Raw genomic sequence first — 20203 nt, 5'->3', positions numbered from 1 at the left:
TGGGGAGGTAAATTTGTCCCCTTTGCTGATCCAACCTTCTTTCTCTAATAAGTCGACTACTTTAATGAGTTAAAGCATGCTTAGGCTGACGGTATAACTCACCCTATATATATATAGTATTTTTGTTGATCAAAAGAAAATGAAAAAGCCGTAAAAATATCGCGATATTTGGAGTGAGATAAATGACAAAGGAGAAGACGATATGAGGAGAAATTGAAAGTACGGTGGACCTGGAATCCTCCAACCCTACATTTTTGCAGGCGCTATCTTTTTACATTACATATACCTATCTTCCTCCTCCTCTCAATCTCTTCTTTCTCTCTCTTCTCTCTCTTCCCACTCTCTCTCTAACCAACAATTTCTTCTTCTTTCTCTAAGCTCCCTCCTGGATTTTGATCGATTTGGGGATTTTGATTTTGATTCTGATTTGGGTTTTGATTTTGATTTTGTTTGGGGGGCATTTCCTGTTTCTTCTCTCTGTCTTCTCTTCATGAGAGCTTGCCGTTCAGAGGGAAATTAATGGGGAAGTACATGAGGAAAACCAAGACCGCCGGCGAAGTTGCTGTCATGGAGGTTTCGCAGTCCTCTCTTGGGGTTTTGACTCGGGCGAAAACCCTCGCCTTGCGTCGCCTCCAGCAATCTCCGCCGTCCTCGGCGTCTCCGCCCGGTTCCGGTTCCTACCTTCAGCTCCGGAGCCGGCGGCTCGAGAAGCCGCCGGTTGCGTTTTCCGGCCATGAGTCGAGGAGGCAGAAGCAGAATCACAAAGAGGGGTGCACGCGGAACCCTAGGACGAGCCCTAGCCCTAGCCCTAGGGTGAGTTCTAGTTTGAGGCCGGCCATGACTGAGAGGTCGGTCTCGCTTGGGCGTGTGAATGATGAGGGGGATCAGACGGCGGAGGAGAAATCGGCCGGGAAAATTGATGAAATTCATGCGAGTGGAAGCAAGAACGAGAATGTTGATTTGGTCGTCGAAGAGGCTTCGTTTGGAGAAAATGTTTTGGATTTCGAAAGTAGAGAGAGGTGGGGTTTCTTCCTTATTTTTATCAATTTTATTGTTTCGCTTAAACGCTGTCCAGGAATTATTTTTGCCCCCATCTGATTTTTCATTACGAAAAGATTTGGGGAATGGAGGAGACTGAAATTGTGCATTTCTAGTGACAATAGTGAAAACATGCATTAATGTTTTAGTCTGAAATTTTCATTTCGTTGATTTGGTTGCCTACAACTGTGTGGAAATTGGTAAAAATTTTGTTCTTTTGTTGGGTTCTCGGAATATTGCAGAAGGGGGAGAAATTATGCTTCAATTTGTTCTTCATCCTTCTGGTGTTGAATTTTCTGTTTGTAGCCCTCGTTTTTCTTTAGCCTTTTTTTTTCTTTTCATGCTGCACTTTATATTGGAACTAAACTTTTAATGAAGCATTCAAATTGTTGTGTTTTTTAGGATGTTCTACAGCAGAGAGACCCTAGACAATCTTTCCACCGTAACTTTTTTTAATTGGAAATTCCAAGGATGGTATTTGTCAAACTTTTGTGCGCACCTTGTTTATTTGTTCACGCCTTTATGCCCCTGTGAGACCACCTTTCCTATTGAGCTATTTCACTCTGCCATTGGTTTTTGGTTTTGGTTTATTTTTTAACTTTTCTTCAAAACATTGTCCTGGGATTCTCTTCCCCACTTATTTTTTTGCAGTTGAAAGGGTCATTCAAGATCATCATTTTCTTGTTTGTATATCATGTGTTTGTTTTTTTCGTTTACTCTGCTTTACCCCCCTTTTATTCCACTAGAAGAAAAAAAGCTTGTAGATGTATTGGCTCGATAAATTTTTTCTGTTTGTCTTGTTCTGGAAGAGAAGGTTTTTGAAAATACCTTTTTTCCCTGGGCTTGAACTTAATATTATTTGTCTCTTTGTACAGTCTCTTGTTTTACTTTTTAGATATTTCTGACATTTTCATGTGATGTCCTTACTGTGGATGGATTATTGATTTTGTTACTTTGATTATTGAAATCTATTGTGTGACGTGTGGTAATTTTTGTTATTGAAAGTGTTCAATGGAGGTAAAACGGCGTTTATCTGCTAAAATTTTACTTACGAAATGTTCACATGAAAGCAACTCTTGACTTGTACTAGTGTTTCTAAACATTTGTATTTCTGCTAATAGAACCATTCTATTGCTGAAGTTTTAGCACAATGCACGCTTGTTTCATTAATCAAATGTTGACGCTTTCTTTAGCATTTATCATTCTTTATCTACTTGCTAATGTTTAACGGATGATGCTTTTGATTGTACCAGGAGTACCCGGGAATCTACTCCCTCCAGTTTGATAAGGAATCCCGATATCATTAGAACACCCAGTTCTACTACCAAGCCAACGACCAGTGCCATCGAAACTAACCACAGAAATAATTACTCATCTAATCGACACATACCGACAGCTCGTGAAATGGATGAGTTTTTTGCTCTTGCTGAAGAAAAGCAACAGCGACACTTCATTGAGAAGTATGCTAACACGTTTTCATTTCTTTCATAGCTGTAAAAAAAACCCGGTATTGTTTGGACAAGTAACATTCTCAATGGTGTGATGTATGCAGGTACAACTTCGACCCCGTGAAAGATACGCCGCTTCCAGGCCGCTACGAGTGGGAGAAGTTGCAACCATAGAAGATTATAGCGCGTTGTTCCATCAGGACTCCTTTTCCTGCTTATTTTCGATTGGTTTTGGGCTTGGGTTTTCAAAAGTAGCAGCAGGAAGGAATTAGTCTAACCTTAAAGGGCGATGGTGTTATTTCCTTTTTCCATCATCCTTGTTAACTTGTAAAGGAGTAGTAAGACCTCTCAAAACCCAAAAAGAAAGAAAAAAAGAAGTGTAAACTAATGTTCTGTAACATAACAGAGGTTATGATTTACACACCAAATACCCATCAAAGTCCATTGTCTAGCCATGTTACTGAGAGGGGAAGGAAAGAGGGTCTGCAGTTTAGTGGTAGGGTTAGTAGTTAGTTCAGGCAACTAGGAAACTCTGTGGTACAGATAATTTACTTAGAATTTTTTTTCGTTTTCTCTTCCCCCCTTTGTAGTACTGTACTCCCCTCCGCTCCTCTTCTTTGTCTATACTTGTACTGATGGAACTACAAACCAACAACCTGTGGAATAAAAACTAACCCTTTGTGTCTCTCTTCATCTTCTACTCTCTTGTGTTATCTGTATATTGCTGAAAATTAACCACTGTGATGTTAATAAACCATTTTTTGGTGTCGACTGATGAGAGATGAAAGTATTATTTGGTTAAGAATAGGCGGTTGTGTGGTTTGTTGTTTTCGGTGGGTGGTAGTGGGAAAGCTTTATGATGATTATTGAAGGGAATCTTATGTCCACCATTAGTTTATTAGTAGTGTGTATGGTGGCACTTGTTAATTGTGATTTGCTGCTGTTTGTTGGTGGTGGTGACAGACAGGTTGAATTCAAAAGGATGAGGTGATGTAAAGATTAGGAGACAAGGATTAACACCTCAATCAATCAGGGCCAGCCCAGCTTGAGAAAATAAAATTATATCACCAAGAATATGCTTTCCACAAAGCAAAAGCCACAAAGACTTGACCACAAGATAATCTCTCTCTCTATCTCTCTCTGTTTCTCTCTCCTTATTTGGCTGTTTTTTATGTGGGTGGGTGGAACTGTTACTAAATTAGTATTGGGTGAAACACAGGAATCTTCAGTTTCCAATGGGGTGAGAGAGGGTCTTTCTTGGGTTTGAAGTCTTTAGCCAAAAGATTAGAGTGGCTGAATTCAAACAGAGCATTCATGGAGTTCTCATTAATTGGGAGACTAAGGAACTCTTTTCCCCCTAGCATGCGTCACACTCTTGAGTGAATTTCTGACCTTTTTTACAGTGAAGATGAGTCAAAGTAGAAAGTAATTGCCATCTTAACTAGGTTTGGAATTTACTCAACTGAACCAAAAGTTTTAAGATGCCTTAAATAGATTTCAATAGAGAGAGTATGTCTATATGTGGTCATCTTGTGCACTATCAACACCTAAACATAGCTCAAACATTTCAAGACATTAGTAATTTCTCTAAAGTCGTTTGAGAATAAGTCGTTGTGTTCATAAGAGATCAAGGACTATATAGAAACAAATGAGACTAATCTTAGTATTTCTCGTTGATAGTATGTTGTAGGGTCTTGCAGTCTGTTCGGTAACACAAAAAAGGAAAGGTTGGTGGGTTTAAAAGTGAAATGGGGAGGGAGGGTAAATTTGGAGGGGGTAAATAGAGGGGCTGACAAGTCACTGTTTGGATTGTACATAACTGTAAACTGCAAACTGCAAACTGTCCTATGTGAATGGCACAGAGTGATGTCTTTTTTGAAGCTTTGCATTCTTATAATCTTATTTCATATCTCTCACTGAAATCTCTCTCTCTTCGTGGGTTGCTTTCATGGTCATGATGCCTGCAACTGCAAATCTCAAGTTGATGCCAAAGCCAGAAGAGGCCCAGGTACAAGGATACTCACCTCATACTTTTGAACTTTCACATGAGAGAGAGAGAAGAAAGAAGGATTTAGAGAGAGAAAGTTGCATGTGTTTGGGAGCTGCATATCTCACAGGTGGCCCTTTATTTCAGTCACTACTTTGATGATTACTCCCCCTTCACTCATCTGATAACACTTTTTGGGTTACAAAATATTAGGTGGATTCTATCTCTTTATGATGATAAGATATTGTTTTTTTAGTTGAATGGATGGAGATTGAACCATCAATATTTTGGATGGTAACAAGGATACGGTATTGTTTTTTAGTTCAACGATTCAGAAGTGAGAGATTGAACCATCAATATTTGCGATGGTAATAGATATTTTATCTACTGAATTATGTTTGAATTGAGCGAAGATTTTAGTCACAAATTTTACATTTAGTTTGCCAAAAACAAGTATAGTGCAGTGGTAATTAACATACCTCTCAAACCAAGAGATTGTAAGTTTGATCATCAACCTCCACATGTTTGTTTCTTGGGTTTAGACATTTTTCGAAACCATTTTCAAGGTTTCATTGTTTTTTTTTTACACTACGAAGAATTATTAATATTTTAACTAGTTAAAGATATATTAAAACTAGTAAGAGAACCTGAATTGTTGGTAGATTGGCCACTAAAAAGATTTACTTTTAATTTTTGTTCATTTTAGTTCTTGTAATTTCAATTTTTATTTATTTCAATTCTTATACTTCTAAAATGTCTGAAGAGACATAAAATAAAATATTATATACTTCTAAAATGAAATAAAAATCAAAATGATCGTTTTAAAAAAACACAAATTAAAACAAACATTTCAATATGATCCAACAATAAAATTACACCGAGTGAAATGAACATAAAATGAATTAAAGTTGGAAGCGTATAAATTAAAATATTATTTAAAAAAAAAAGAGAGAGAAAAAAACCCTAAAAATGATGAATGAAATGTATTAAGGGTTTTGAAATTCACTTCACCCAATGATGGCATGGTCCTTTGTCTACTATTTATTTATCACTCCTAAGAGTACTTTACTATTCATTTATTACAAGTCAAGTCATTTCAACTCATCACTCTCTTGAACTTCGAGCCCATTGCTTTGTAATTTGTGACACTCCAATCTCTACACTTCTTTTTTTTTTTTTGGATTTTAAAGCGTTTGTTTTATTCATTTTATTATTAACTCTGGTTCGTCGTAGTTTTCCGTATTTAAAACATTTATTTATTGTAATTTTGAAAGGTGATTATTTTGATTTTATTTATAAAATTTTAACTCATGTTTTGTATGAATGAAATATCTTTTATACAAATTTTATTGATACATTCCAAAAAAATTAATGAGTAAAAAGTGTCATTTTGGAAGCACAATAATCAAACTAAACAGAGAATACAAGGACGAAAATTGATGTTTTGAATGTGAAGGGACCAAGATGAACCAAAGTCAAAAGTATATTGATCAAAATAGTATTTAAACATTTTTTAATTGAACTATCTTTGGATTAGCAAATATATATTTATACATAAAATACTACGAGAGTACGAGAAAATTTATAGAACTACATTTGCAAGTGCTCTTTTTATTCACAATTTGACGTATCATTAAGTGATATATTATTTTATTTTATGATCTCACGCCATTCTTAAACGTTGTTGATATGGCAAATTGCAAATGAAGTCATACGAAAAATTTTCCATACTATTATAGTACTAGAAAAATTCTTCCAAAACTATTTAATCACATTGTTCTTACCATAATTTTTTCTTTATAGTTTTTCTCTAACAAAAATAAAATATAATTGAAGTTTTTATGTAAACTTGGCTTGAATTATGTGGTTTTGTTGTTTGAGAGTGTAAAATTGAAAATTACCTAAAAAACAAAAGTGATGAACACGATTCACTCTTGTGTTTTTTTTTTTTTTTTTTTGTGAGGGTAAAACCGTCACATCACTGCGGTACGGGCATTATTTGTAGTGTCTTCTCGTGTTTGTGTTTCTCATCATTGGAGGTTAGTTTAGGCATACTTTAAACATTTTGGGGATAGAGATTTTATTAGTAGAATAAACATGATTGGAGATTCGATTTTGAAGGGTAAATTAGTCATTCAAAGAAGAAAAAATTTTAAAGTTCATCGAATATATTAAAATATTAGGACCTAAACTGAAACTTTTAAAATATCAAAGACTGCACTAAAGAAACAAAAAGATCGGAAGATCGAAGGCTAAAACATATATTTAGTGTTAAATCCCTAAGTTAAATTCATGGGATAGAGATATTTATGATAGCACATGTAACACTTCAAAATAGAGTTATATATAACAAAATTATCACTTTTTAGAGTCAATCTGATCATGGATCGTAAACAAGGCTCCTATAATATTCTCTAAAGTTGATAGTTAATCTCAACACCATCAGATATTTCCACATCCCACAACTTTCATCACTAAAATAACACTAATTTTTACCAATCATACAATCAACATTCTTGAAAACAAAAATAGAAATTTGTTTTACAAACACAATGCAGCAGTTCGTAATTGACAACAAGACTCAAACCACCTAATATCTCAAGAAGAACCTCAGGTTGATTTGGTGTAAAAGCGGATACCGACTGCCAAACCCAAGATTGCGAGAGGGACGAGGAACTGGAGGAGCTTGACGATGAACTCGGTCGTCTTATCCTGATTGTAGTGAGGCTGCTTTGTAGCTGAGTATGTCATCTTTTCCGGGATCGTTGAGATATCGATCTCCCCAACATAGTATTTGTTCATTGTTTCTCTTGCACTATCACTATGACCCACATCTTCAAAATCATCAGTTGCATCCTTACCTTTTACAACGAAAATTTCAGTGTGTATACGACGCACAAACACTGTGTGCGGAGTTCAGAACAAAAGCTATACGACATGAACATGTATTACCTGTGCCTGACAATAGGACCTCGTCGCCACCGGGATGGTCCTCCAAGAACTCGGTTACATTATAAACCTGTTGGGATAACAAGATGAACAAAATGATACACATGCTAAAAATCAATATCAAATAAATACAAATCTGTATGAATTCCTACAGTCTAATAATACCAACCCAACTTCCAAAGCAATGGAAAGCATGTTGTTGACATCTAGGGGCAACCGACCGACCATAGTACGACAAATGTGTAATCCTCTAGTGTTATTCTATGAAGATATCATTCATGTCACTGAGCTTGATGAAGTTCTCAATTTTCACTTCACGCTCTTTCAATGTGTTTATCCTCCTGTTCTCTTCTCACTCTACACTCGGAGAAACTTGAGTTGGCTAAAGGTCATAAGTCTCAAGCTTGAGTTGAGGGGCTAGTACACCTTGACTTTCTCCCCACACATGCATTCCTTTTTTGCATTGTGGGTCAAGAAAGAGATTTCAATTTAAAACTCTTGATGACTCCTATAGTTTATTCTAGGTAGGGCTAAACCTCCCCAAAGATTAGTGTATTACTTGTTAGGAATACTTTTTTTCTTTTATATCCGTGCGTCCGGACTAGCTTGCGTGCACCTCGACTAATCATGGGTCAACCGCCTGACCCTACTACATTTGGTTGACAAGATAATTCGTAGGATATTATTCTGGGGTTATTAAGGACATATTATTCATTAGCCAATGAATTTGTTATAAATGGAGGGAATGGGACCATGTGAAGGAAAACAATGGTTTAATTGATTTGGGCTGGAGAATACTCAAGAGGAACGTTCCAAGTACCTCGAATACTTGGGTTTGTAAATTATCAATACAAATCCTTGATTTCTACTCTATCCTAGTAGGAGTTGACCGTGATCATGGTTTAAGGAGTGCAAAAAAAAATAAAAAATAAAAATAAAAGTATTTTAGCCAAGACTAAATATGCAAATTCAATCGGAAAATGGAAAATGAAAATTCAACTGAGACTAAACATACTGTCATGAAGCTTCAGAACGTTGCTTTCAGATTGGTTTATGGGTGCAAAGAAAGAAGGTATCAAATGGCACCAGTAGAATGAACTAAATCTCCATAATAGATAAGTGTTTCGGTCACCGACATTAACCCACAGGATAGCGTGGGAACGACGCACATTGACCATTCTTTAGACGCCTGATTCGTGATCGGTAAAGTTTGAAGAAGGTGTTGGATGTCCAACCCCCACTAGAGTCCTAGTGCCCTCAGTAAATGAGAGCATTCACACACACAAACATAAAATGAGATCTTGCAATAAGAGTTGGAGCTCATTTTTTCCTTAAACAAACTGCTTTTAGATGTAAAACATACAACACAATTTTCTTAAGTTCATTGATAGAAAATATAGGAATTACTCTGATCAACCTGTCCCCAATACTACAATCCACTAGGACATTTTTGTCAAAAAGGATAGCCAAATCTAAAGAAGCCTCATAATCCTGGTCCTGGTCCTACAAGGAGTCAAGCACACAAAATAAGGCAATTCAATTTCAAAATGCTAAATGTGGTTAGTTTTTTTTGGATAATGTTATTCAAGAAGTATAATATTGGCCCGTTTATTTTTTTTGATTTTCTTTTTTTACTTCAACATGAGGTGTGAGGTCAATTCGAACCTCTAACATTTTGGCAGAGAATATATGTCTTAATCAGTTAAGTTGTGCTTCAGACTCCAGTTAGCCGGTCGAATTGCTAAATGTGGTCAGTTTTAAGATCCACAAATAATATATCTCCACTTCAAGTCCAGGTTTGTCATGTGAGTTTGTTTATCTTAGACTACTTGAGTTGTTAATCTTATAGGTTATATGAACTTAGGTTACACATACTCATGCTTATAAAACCTGCCTTTTGTACCATATATTAACTTTTATATATCAAAAACCCCCAAACCAAACATGAGCTACACAAATCCATGTTTGTCCACTCATTCTTTTCCAAGTGACTGAAGCATTTGAGCCAAACTTCATCTTTAACAATTTCTAAAATGAGAGCCACTCAATTAACTTAAAACTGCAACCTAGGAACCAAACAGCTAAAGCTAAGTAAAGATGAAACATCACTCCCCATTTTTCAAGCATCAAATCTCTTTGCATTCCTAAAAAAAAAGTAAAGGAATAGTACGATTCACACTACAACCCACAACTTAATTCCTTCGTTCTCCAGCCCTATACAGTTCATGAGTGGCAAAGTTCATTATGCAGCAGTTTAATACTTAGCCATGGATAAAACACATTCAACAGAGAAGAAAAATGGGTCTAAACCAAAATGCATGTCAGATTTCAAGAGCAGACGAAAACAGAGCAAGAAAAAACAACTCCATTGCAATCAAATTCCTCAACGCACAATCAGACATCAGTACAAAGAGATAGGAAGAAGAAAACAGCTTGATTCTGAAATGGGTATGAATCAAAACCTTGCCATTGATGATCAACCAACAGTCCTTGGGGGTGTTGTGCTGAGAAACTTCCGCCAAGGTGAAGATCTTTCCGTCACCACCCATTTGGGTATTTGGCCACAGACGGCAGAGAAACGATGGTGAAGAAGAAGCAAGGAGCGGAATGGGAAGCTGTGGGCTACATAATGGGAGTGAGCCAGTGAAATAAAGGGGAGGGAGTAAATTGTGCCAGTGGGCAGCAATGGTAAGCATTCAATTGAATTCGGTGGTGGGTGAGCCTTGCTAGTGGTGCTTTTTTTCCCAAACAGCCGACAGCAGAGATTGTAATAGATATATTTAATTATAGAAGTTCGAATCGGCAAGAATGATTTTAGCGGCGAATATAAACCTAGTTAATCAGTAATTGATATACTTATCTTTTTGAAGTCGTAAGTTTTCCTAAGTTGTTATACTAATAAAAGAAGGATTCTAATAGACAAGGAATTTTGAAAGTGGTAAAGAACCATTTTTGTTGAAATACTATCGTCACTATCGTTGGCATTTTTTTTTCTAGTTCATAGACTTTTAAAACTATACTTGACAATGTCAACATGAGCTTAGCTCATGAGTAATTAACACATGTTTCTGATTGAGAATTAACGAGTTCAAATCTCTCATCCTCACTTTTATACTAAAAAAAACTTGATAACTCATGAACGTAAAAAGTGTCTAATGAATTCGTGAACTTTTTTATTTTGTGTCGAATAGGTCTTTGAGTTCTAATAGATCAATGGTTTATTGGACATGAAATTTAATATCTAATAACCTACTAGACACCTTCTAAAGTTCGTTGACCCATCGGATAAAGTTAAAATTTTCTATTAATATATCTGTTTTCTTTAATAACTTTTTTGAAGTATTTAAATATATCATCCATTAAAAAATTGGAGTGAAGTGTGGAGATAAATAAATACTTTCTTTAATCTTTTAATAACCAATTATTGTGGGTTAGTTTGGGGTGTATTATTTCTCCTTGTAGGCCCATGGAGAAACTGTTTGGATTTCTACATGGGCCGCTTTAGGAGGCCCATTAAATGACCTTACAAACAAATGGCCATCATTTTGAGTTTTTGTCTCATAAATGTGTTCTTATAACTTATACACTTTAAATTTTATTATTACGATAAATGTCGGAGCGGGATAAGATACCTTAACTATATTCATGTTGGCTATGCATCAAAAGTAAAGAGACTAAATTACGGTGTTTTAGAGGTGTAACAAATTCAAGTTAGATGAACTTATTTGAATTTATTTTGATACATGATATTTACTTCGTTTGTTTTAAAATAATGTCAAAATTTAATCATGTCTTACGTTTTTTTTTAATACTGATTACATGATTTATAATCAACAGGTTATTAATAGCATATATCTCCAGAGGTTGTGAGTCTAATCCCCTATCCTCACATGTTGTACTAAAAAAAATCTTAATGGGATATTGTGTACACATTACCATATTCATCTACAAACCATAAGAAAACGGATCACTTTTTACGTACTCCTAATTAGTATTTACTCGAAAATTTAACATGATTATATTTTAATGTTTACTCAATTCAAATTCTATTATATAAAGCATAATTTTACTTGTACACATGGTTTATTCGAAATATCGATTCACCACATATCATTTAAACACAATATGCTACTTTCAAACTGATTTATATCTATTGGAATTCTTAAGGTTTATGGGTTGGTTCCTCATCCCACATTTTTTGAACTAAAAAAAATATATCAACATGTATGTTTTGGGATATTGAACCAAACTACGATGACTGAAATAAGACTTTTTAAAATCATATAGACTCAAGTTGTTTTAGTACAAAAGTAGGGGTGAGGGGATTCAAATTTACAATCTCATGGTTGGCGATGGATGTCAATACTGCTGAGTTAAGCTCGTGTTCACAAATCATATAGACTCAATTGAAATTATATGAAATGTGATAATAGTTTAAATAAGCCGACACAATATTGGGTAATATACAAATGTATGATCACTGGTAGAATAAAAAACATAATTAGTATCTTGAAATGATCTTCAATATTACCATGTCACGTACTTTGTCTACCAACACGAACATAACTTAGTAGTTAAGATATCTACTTATTTATATAGAATTTCAAATATGTCTAGGGATTTATTGAATTAAATATATAGAGTATGAAGTTCCTCGATTACTATTCGCCCAAGTAATTAATAAATATACTATTTTATTATTTGAAACATGCATTATCCAGTTATTTTAAGTTAAAATTAAAAATTTGGTTCGGACCAAATAATAGAGACCAAATTAACTCAAACCCCACACACATATATATAATACAACATGTGGTGGTGGAGCTTTTAATTCACAATCTCTTAGTCAGACATATGTGTCAATTATCGTTGAATTCGTGATTTTTATTTTAATAAAAGGAACATATACAATAATAATATTGAAAAATTATCGACGTAATAAGTCTATCATGTCAATATTTTATCAACATCCCATGACGGACACCTACCTTATAAATTAATTCCTATGTGTTTTACGGTACTAAATGTTGTAGGGTCAGGTGACTGCTTCGTGAAATTAGTCGAGGTGCACTTAATCTTACTCGGACACTCACAAATATAAATATAAATACAAATATATATATATATATATATATATATATATATATATGGATAATGATATAAACTAATTAATTTAATCACAGTTAAGTTGTTAAGATATCTTGCCCATTTTTTCGAAGATAGAGGTTTAATAGTGTGGTTGGGAGTGATGATAGAATAATTGATTTTGAAAAATCGATTTAAGAACCATTGATTTTCCAAAATCAACATTCAAATCATACCTTCAAAATCAATTTTAAGTTTCATAAAATCAAAATTTTAATCTACCAAACATATCAATCAATAAGAATGAGAGTTATTTTAGTCACCACAAAAGTGATTTTGATAGGTATAAAGGTCAAAATCACTTCCAAACACGCCATGAGTATGTCCCGACTTGAATTTGTTACACATGCTACAAAAACTAAAAAGTTAATTCAAACCTTTTAAATTTACATTTTAACCAAACATTTTTTAGTTTTAAATTAAAAAAAAAAAAGGAGAAAGAGAGGAAAAGGAACTGACTTGTTGGATAAGTCAGGTTTTGGTAGATCGACAGGTCCGATACAAAAAGCGAACCATTTCAGTAGCGAATCCCCCAATTCTCACTCCATTCTTCCTTTTTTCTCATCCCCAAACTCCCTCTCCCCACCCATAATCCTGCTTCCCAATAGGGTTTGTAAAACCCTAACTTTGATTTTTCGATTGATTCCTCCCATCCCGCAGATCCGAGCTCCTTTCCAGTGTTCGTATCACGAAGCTATGGCGACCTTGGTGAGCTCGGCGGGTGGGCTTTTGGCGATGCTTAATGAGAGCCATCCTTTGCTCAAGCTCCATGCTCTGTCGAATCTCAACAATTTGGTCGACAATTTCTGGCCCGAGATCTCCACTAGCGTCCCTGTCATGTACGAAATTGCTTTATCTCTATTTTTGGTTTGTTTTCTTTGTGTTCTTGGATGAAATTTTGCCTTTTAATTTGTGGGTTTCTTGGTTTGTGTTCTTGGGTGGTGTTATTTTTAGTTTTCAGGGTGGGCGGGGATCTTAATTAGCGAGGGAGAGAGTGGATTGTTTCTTTTTCGGTGCGGATTTATAATGGGAATTGCTTAAACTAACGAATTATAGCGGGCGTTACTTGATGTTTCGACGGGTTCTTTTATTGGGTCCGAGTATTTGTAATTTGGAGTGCCAAAGTTTTTCATTTTGGAGAAACACAACCTGACATCGGTACCATTGCTGAATGTTGGGGGTTAGACATGGATTGGAGTTAAGTGGAAGCATGCTTCAACCATGCCCTTCTAATTCAGCTTACTAGTTTAGTTTAGTTAGCTTTTCACCTTTTCCTCTATAAGGTTTTGAAGTGCCCAGTTTAGGCGAGCTTTATATTTGTTGATGGCATTGGATGGAATTGGAGTCTCTTTTTGTTGGTTATGATTCTATGACCATTGTTCTAGTTGATGAATCAGTGTCTGGAATTCGCTGTTTAGATTTTATTCACAATCAATTCAAACTATTTTTCATTATTTCTATTACTAATGTTGTTATGTGCAATTTGAGGATAACCCAAATGTCGTGCCTTTGCCCTTTGTGTCCATTGCTGTTGTATTGGTTTAGCTTTTAGACTTCAAAATGGTTATCAAATGCTACCATGCTTGTCGTTGGACTCACCAATTTCACTTTTACTTGTATGCTACTTTTTTTTTCACTAATTTCACTTACCTATATGCTACTGGCTTTTAAGATATGTTGTGGGTGATATAAGAACGCATGCTGTAGTTCTATATGCTACTGGCTTTTAAGATATGTTGTGGGTGATATAATAGCGCATACTGTAGTTCTGTTTATAAAAATATGTCTCACTCCTTTTCAGTGAAAGCTTATATGAAGATGAGGAATTCGATCAGCATCAGAGACAACTAGCAGCGCTACTTGTTTCAAAGGTAAATGAGAGCTTTCTTTTTTGGCTTTTCTTGTATACAGATTGTTTGTTTCTCTTCCTTCTCTATCGTGATTATCTGTACCCTCACCCTGTGATAAAAAGTCGTGAAGATCCATGTTAGATTGTGTTATTTTGAAATCTCTTGAAAAAGCACTACCATGATAGTTGATAACTTTCAGAAGAGGATCCATAAATTTGTTTCTTTTTTTTTTTTTGTTTTCTTTCCATACATTGGTAATGTTAACCCCATTTTTCACTCTTAGGTCTTCTATTACTTGGGTGAACTTAACGACTCCCTATCTTATGCGCTTGGAGCTGGTTCACTTTTTGATGTTTCTGAGGATTCTGATTACGTTCATACTCTTCTCGGTAAGTATAATAGCTATCTTCATCAACTATAGGTATGAGTGTGTTAAGATATTATAACTTAGATATATAGATTTGCTTTAGAAATTATGGTAGTGGCTCAAGATGAGTCATAAGAATGTCAAATAAGCTTGTTATCGGTATTTTGTTAATAAATTATGATTATACATGAAATAATTAACAATAATGAAGGGAACTTAAGATGCTTAGATAAAGCGAACAACTTGATAAGTTGATATTGATGTTTCTTTACTTGAATTCTCAGCTAAAGCTATAGATGAATATGCTAGTCTCAAGTCAAAGGCAGCAGAAGCAAACGTAGACGGGACAATGGTTGATCCTAGGTTGGAGGCAATTGTGGAGAGAATGCTTAATAAGTATGTGGGTCACTCTCTTTCTAGCATGATGCAACTCTTTACTACCCTTTGCTTAACTCACCATGTGTACATTTAGGTGTATCACGGATGGGAAATACCAACAAGCTATGGGCATTGCAATTGAGTGCCGAAGATTGGACAAATTAGAGGAGGCAATCACAAAGAGTGATAACGTTCATGGAACTCTATCCTACTGCATAAACGTTTCACACTCATTTGTTAACCTTAGAGAATATAGACATGAGGTGAGATATTTAATCTCCTTGCTCATTAGCAAGCCTAGAAGTGTTTACATTGTCTTCCCATTGTATCATTTTTTGCATCTATGCCAGAGTTGGACAGCTAAAATTGACTATTATATTGAATAACAATGGTGGATTCATTTGTTTCATAATTAAGTTTATGTGCCTGTAAGTAAAGATTTATTATTAAATTGGCTGTAAAATGAGACCAAGATGTCAAGATAGAATTTACAGATTCTCTAAATAAGCTATTTTGTTCTTTCTTATCTTAATTATTTTTGGCTGCAAAGTGATCTGCGGCTTAGTGAGTTTCATCTAGGAATGCTATAACGTTCACCTCTTCCCGCTCGTTACCTTACAATTCAACCATGTAATGATAACTGTTAATATGGAATGGTTCAAAACCTGATCACTATGATTATTTCACCTACCTCTTTCTTTATTGGAACATTTATGTGTATAACATTGATATCAGGTATAAGTTATAAATATAGAATTTAAAATAATTTGTCAAATTTGGTCTAAACACATGTTGAATTTGGAGGTTCAACTGTTTCTGTCTTCAAGAGACCTTATGATGTTAATCCATTCACTATAGAGAAAAGAAGTCACATTATGGATGAGAATGTGGACGTTGATTTTTATCTTTCTTGTTTCATTATTACTATAGGTTCTTCGTCTTCTCGTCAAAGTATACCAGAAGCTGCCCTCTCCAGATTATTTGAGTATTTGTCAGTGTCTTATGTTCTTGGATGAACCTGAAGGTGTTGCAAGCATATTGGAAAAGCTTCTTCGATCTGAAAACAAGGACGATGCTCTTCTAGCATTTCAAATAGCCTTTGATCTCATAGAGAATGAGCACCAGGCATTTTTACTGAATGTGAGGGATCGACTTTCAAACCCCAAGCCTGAACCTTCAGCGACGGCAGCACAGCCAAGTCCGAGCCTGGAGTCTGCTAGTGCTCAAAATGAGAGTTCTCCCGTTCCTGAGGATGCTCAAATGACTGAGGGAAGTACTGCCCCTAATTTGAATGTACAAGAAGTAGATCCAAAGGAGGCAGTGTATGCTGAGAGATACACGAAAATCAAGGGAATTCTATCAGGAGAAACATCAATACACTTGACCCTACAATTCTTATACAGTCACAACAAGTAATAGTTTTTCTTTCTGAAGCCTTTCTTTTTAAATTAAATTTACAGGGTTGAAGTATAAGGAGCTGGTTACTCATTCTGTTTTACCTTAATTATCAATAGATCGGATCTTCTCATTTTGAAGACAATAAAGCAATCTGTGGAGATGAGAAATAGTGTCTGTCATAGTGCTACAATTTATGCTAATGCAATCATGCATGCTGGAACAACTGTGGATACATTTCTCCGTGAGAATTTGGTGAGCCTGATCTTGATTGCATTTTGGTCCATTGTGGCATTGATGTATTATTTGTTGATATTTATGTGTCGTGCATGTCTTCTATTTCTCTAGGACTGGTTGAGCAGGGCCACAAACTGGGCTAAATTTAGTGCCACAGCCGGGCTTGGTGTTATTCACAGAGGCCATCTACAGCAGGGAAGATCTCTTATGGCACCATACTTGCCACAAGGTGGGGCTGGTGGCGGTGGCAGTCCTTACTCAGAAGGTGGTGCCCTTTATGCTCTAGGTCTTATTCATGCCAACCACGGGGAAGGCATCAAACAGTTCCTTCGAGATAGCCTACGCAGTACTAATGTAGAGGTACACATGCTTATAAATTATTCTTGGGGTGTACAAACCAAATAGAATGATGCCCTTGGGTTGCACCAAGTCTAAAACCGTGTGAACTATTTTTTTGTCCCATAATCCCTTAAAAAATTTCATGCCAACTCTTGGACTCAAACCAATATGTTCTAGCACTGCTTCCTAAGAGCAGTGTGTCTACCGATTTCACCATAGTGTCTTTCTCATAATCATTATATCCTAGTATTATTCAATTGTGGAACAATCGTCTAAATTGAAAGAATAGAATGAATTTTAAATTGGATGGTTAAATTTTGGTTATTTGGATTCAGGTTATACAACATGGTGCTTGCTTGGGTCTTGGTTTGGCAACTCTAGGAACTGCTGACGAAGAGATTTATGATGACATCAAGAGTGTGCTATACACGGACAGTGCAGTTGCTGGTGAAGCTGCTGGCATTAGTATGGGCTTACTTATGGTTGGTACAGCTAGTGAGAAAGCTAGTGAGATGCTTGCCTATGCACATGAGACACAGCACGAGAAAATCATCCGGTAATTAGGGTTCCGTTATCTGGATTAAAACTGGTGTAGCATCCTATATATCTGTTTTGTTGTTTTCTTATTTTATACTATTACTCAGGGGCCTAGCGTTGGGGATAGCCCTCACAGTTTATGGAAGAGAAGAAGAAGCAGATACCTTAATTGAGCAGATGACTCGAGATCAAGACCCTATAATACGTTATGGTGGCATGTATGCATTAGCATTGGCATACCGAGGTACAGCAAACAACAAGGCAATCCGGCAGTTGCTTCATTTTGCTGTATCCGATGTGAGTGATGATGTTCGGAGGACGGCTGTTCTTGCCCTTGGGTTTGTCCTCTATTCAGAGCCTGAGCAGGTAAGTGGTTTATCAATTCTTAATTGCGAGTTCCCTCAGCTTAACGGTCTCTTCATCTCTTATACTTTAGAAATTCTGATCTCACTTTGTTATCAATCCACAGACGCCTCGAATTGTCTCCTTGCTGTCTGAATCTTACAACCCACATGTTCGATACGGTGCCGCTCTTGCAGTGGGCATATCTTGCGCGGGTACTGGCCTGAGTGAGGCTATATCCCTGCTGGAGCCCCTGACATCGGATGTTGTAGATTTTGTTCGACAAGGCGCACTTATTGCAATGGCTATGGTCATGGTTCAGATTAGCGAAGCCAGTGATTCCCGTGTTGGAGCATTCAGGTATCACCTTTTATTTTTAATTTCCTCCATATCCATTTTCTCAACTTGTTTTTTTCCCAAAAAAATTTATAACCCCTTATTTTAGGCGACAATTGGAGAAAATAATTCTGGACAAGCATGAAGACACCATGAGCAAGATGGGAGCAATCTTGGCATCAGGAATTTTAGATGCTGGTGGGAGGAATGTTACCATAAGGTTGTTGTCTAAGACCAAACATGACAAAATCACTGCCGTTGTTGGTCTTGCTGTTTTCAGCCAGTTTTGGTATTGGTATCCCCTCATCTACTTCATCAGCTTGGCGTTCTCGCCTACGGCATTTATAGGACTGAATTATGACTTGAAAGTTCCGAAATTTGAATTCCTGTCGCATGCAAAACCGTCACTATTTGAGTATCCTAAACCAACCACCGTGCCCACTGCCACGTCTGCTGTGAAACTTCCAACTGCGGTTTTGTCGACTTCAGCCAAGGCTAAAGCCAGGGCTAAGAAAGAAGCTGAACAGAAGAGCAATGCTGAAAAATCAGCTGTGGCGGAATCTTCTTCTGCAGGTTCTAATCCGGCCAAAGGAAAATCATCCAGTGAGAAGGATGGAGAATCTATGCAGGTACATTTCACTTGATGCTGTTATCTCCTGCTGCTTTTTTATGTTTAGAACGACCCGTGATAGTAGGTATCGTATTTAGGTCTATCGTCTATGTTGCATACCACGTTCTCGATGCATGTAGCCCTGCATTTCTTAGATCTTTATTGTAAAGGGACTATGACGATATGAGTTGTGTGTTGAATTTGTTTCCTAACGGTGGATTCGATTGTAATAATGTGTTCTTCGGCATACCATGGCAGGTTGACAACCCACCCGAGAAGAAAACAGAACCTGAGCCATCTTTTGAAATTCTGACCAACCCAGCCAGAGTGGTTCCTGCTCAAGAAAAGTTCATCAAATTTTTGGAGGAAAGCAGATATGTGCCAGTGAAGTTGGCACCTTCCGGTTTTGTTCTACTGAGAGACTTGCAACCTTCCGAACCCGAGGTCCTCTCTCTAACAGACACACCATCATCCACAGCATCGCCTGCCAGTGGCTCGGCAACTGGGCAGCAAGGTTCAGGATCAGCCATGGCCGTAGATGAGGAGCCTCAGCCACCCCAGCCTTTCGAATACACCACATGATCATCCTACTTGATCCGTTTTCAACTCGGTATTGATCTCATCTTTGCCAGAAGGAATTGCAGAGCAATCTGGGGACAGGTAAAATGCAAGAATACTATTTCGAGTTAGGTTACCTCGATGTGCTACCGAGGATCTCGAGGACTCCCAATATATGAACTGGATTTCTTTCTTTTCCTTGTATTAATGTTTCAAATTCTAGGAAGATGGGAATGGGGGATTTATGTATGGAAAGCTGCAGTCCCTCGAACTATTTTGTAATCGAGACATTATTATCGCCGCCGGGCAGTGTTTCGGTCTCGGTGGCCGAAGAGCTCAGTGATACTTCTCTACCTCTAGTTTAGTTCTGTTCCCCCCATCTGCTTTCCATCTTCAGAAAAATGGTGGAACTCTACCAGTTCTGCAATTCAAACAGTAGTATAAGGTGGTGTAATGCCCTTGACATTTAAGATATTATTGATGTGATTTCTTTGTTTGATATTCTACTTTTGAACAATGGGCTTTTACTTAAGTTTTGATTAAATTATGTTTCAATTTAAAGGTTTATTTTGTCTGGGAAAAATACAAGGACTTGAAATATGTTCTAAATTTTGTAAACTTTAAATCGTTATGACATAGTAAATGATAAAAATATGGTTAAAATAGTAATTTCAGTGTGTATATTTT

The 20203-nt window shown here is 36.4% G+C and overlaps 3 protein-coding genes across 4 annotated transcripts; 2 read left to right on the top strand and 1 right to left on the bottom strand.

Moving 5' to 3' along the window:
• Positions 1 to 280: 280 nt before the first annotated feature.
• On the top strand, positions 281 to 3171 carry LOC111009744 (cyclin-dependent kinase inhibitor 5). Of its 2 annotated transcripts, XM_022282937.2 has the most exons (3): positions 290 to 1019; positions 2292 to 2498; positions 2591 to 3171. In XM_022282937.2, the coding sequence occupies exons 1-3, from the start codon at positions 520 to 522 to the stop codon at positions 2658 to 2660; spliced, it is 777 nt and encodes a 258-aa protein (XP_022138629.2). In that variant the 5' UTR covers positions 290 to 519; the 3' UTR covers positions 2661 to 3171. The 2 variants fall into 2 exon arrangements, with proteins under 2 accessions (XP_087982824.1, XP_022138629.2); XM_088126698.1 differs by lacking the exons at positions 2292 to 2498; positions 2591 to 3171 and adding an exon at positions 1441 to 2284 and having other exon boundaries at positions 281 to 1019.
• Positions 3172 to 6920: 3749 nt separating this feature from the next.
• On the bottom strand, positions 6921 to 10180 carry LOC111009917 (cytochrome b5). Its single transcript, XM_022283154.2, has 3 exons — positions 9885 to 10180; positions 7426 to 7492; positions 6921 to 7334 (listed from the first exon to the last, which is right to left on the bottom strand). Exons 1-3 carry the CDS (start codon positions 10116 to 10118, stop codon positions 7084 to 7086), a joined length of 552 nt encoding a protein of 183 aa, XP_022138846.1. The 5' UTR covers positions 10119 to 10180; the 3' UTR covers positions 6921 to 7083.
• A 2870-nt stretch (positions 10181 to 13050) lies between these two features.
• LOC111009612 (26S proteasome regulatory complex, non-ATPase subcomplex, Rpn2/Psmd1 subunit) lies at positions 13051 to 20015 on the top strand. Its single transcript, XM_088126552.1, has 13 exons — positions 13051 to 13406; positions 14369 to 14438; positions 14701 to 14806; positions 15069 to 15180; positions 15257 to 15425; positions 16093 to 16574; positions 16677 to 16812; positions 16906 to 17154; positions 17469 to 17689; positions 17778 to 18036; positions 18140 to 18372; positions 18458 to 18977; positions 19217 to 20015. The coding sequence occupies exons 1-13, from the start codon at positions 13264 to 13266 to the stop codon at positions 19538 to 19540; spliced, it is 3024 nt and encodes a 1007-aa protein (XP_087982678.1). The 5' UTR covers positions 13051 to 13263; the 3' UTR covers positions 19541 to 20015.
• The last annotated feature ends 188 nt before the right edge of the window (positions 20016 to 20203 follow it).

The sequence above is a fragment of the Momordica charantia genome (assembly GCF_013281855.1).
Source record: "Momordica charantia cultivar OHB3-1 chromosome 7 unlocalized genomic scaffold, Mcharantia_2.0 BLBB01000007.1, whole genome shotgun sequence".
NCBI lineage: Eukaryota > Viridiplantae > Streptophyta > Magnoliopsida > Cucurbitales > Cucurbitaceae > Momordica > Momordica charantia.
This window is presented reverse-complemented; position numbering and strand designations above follow the sequence as displayed.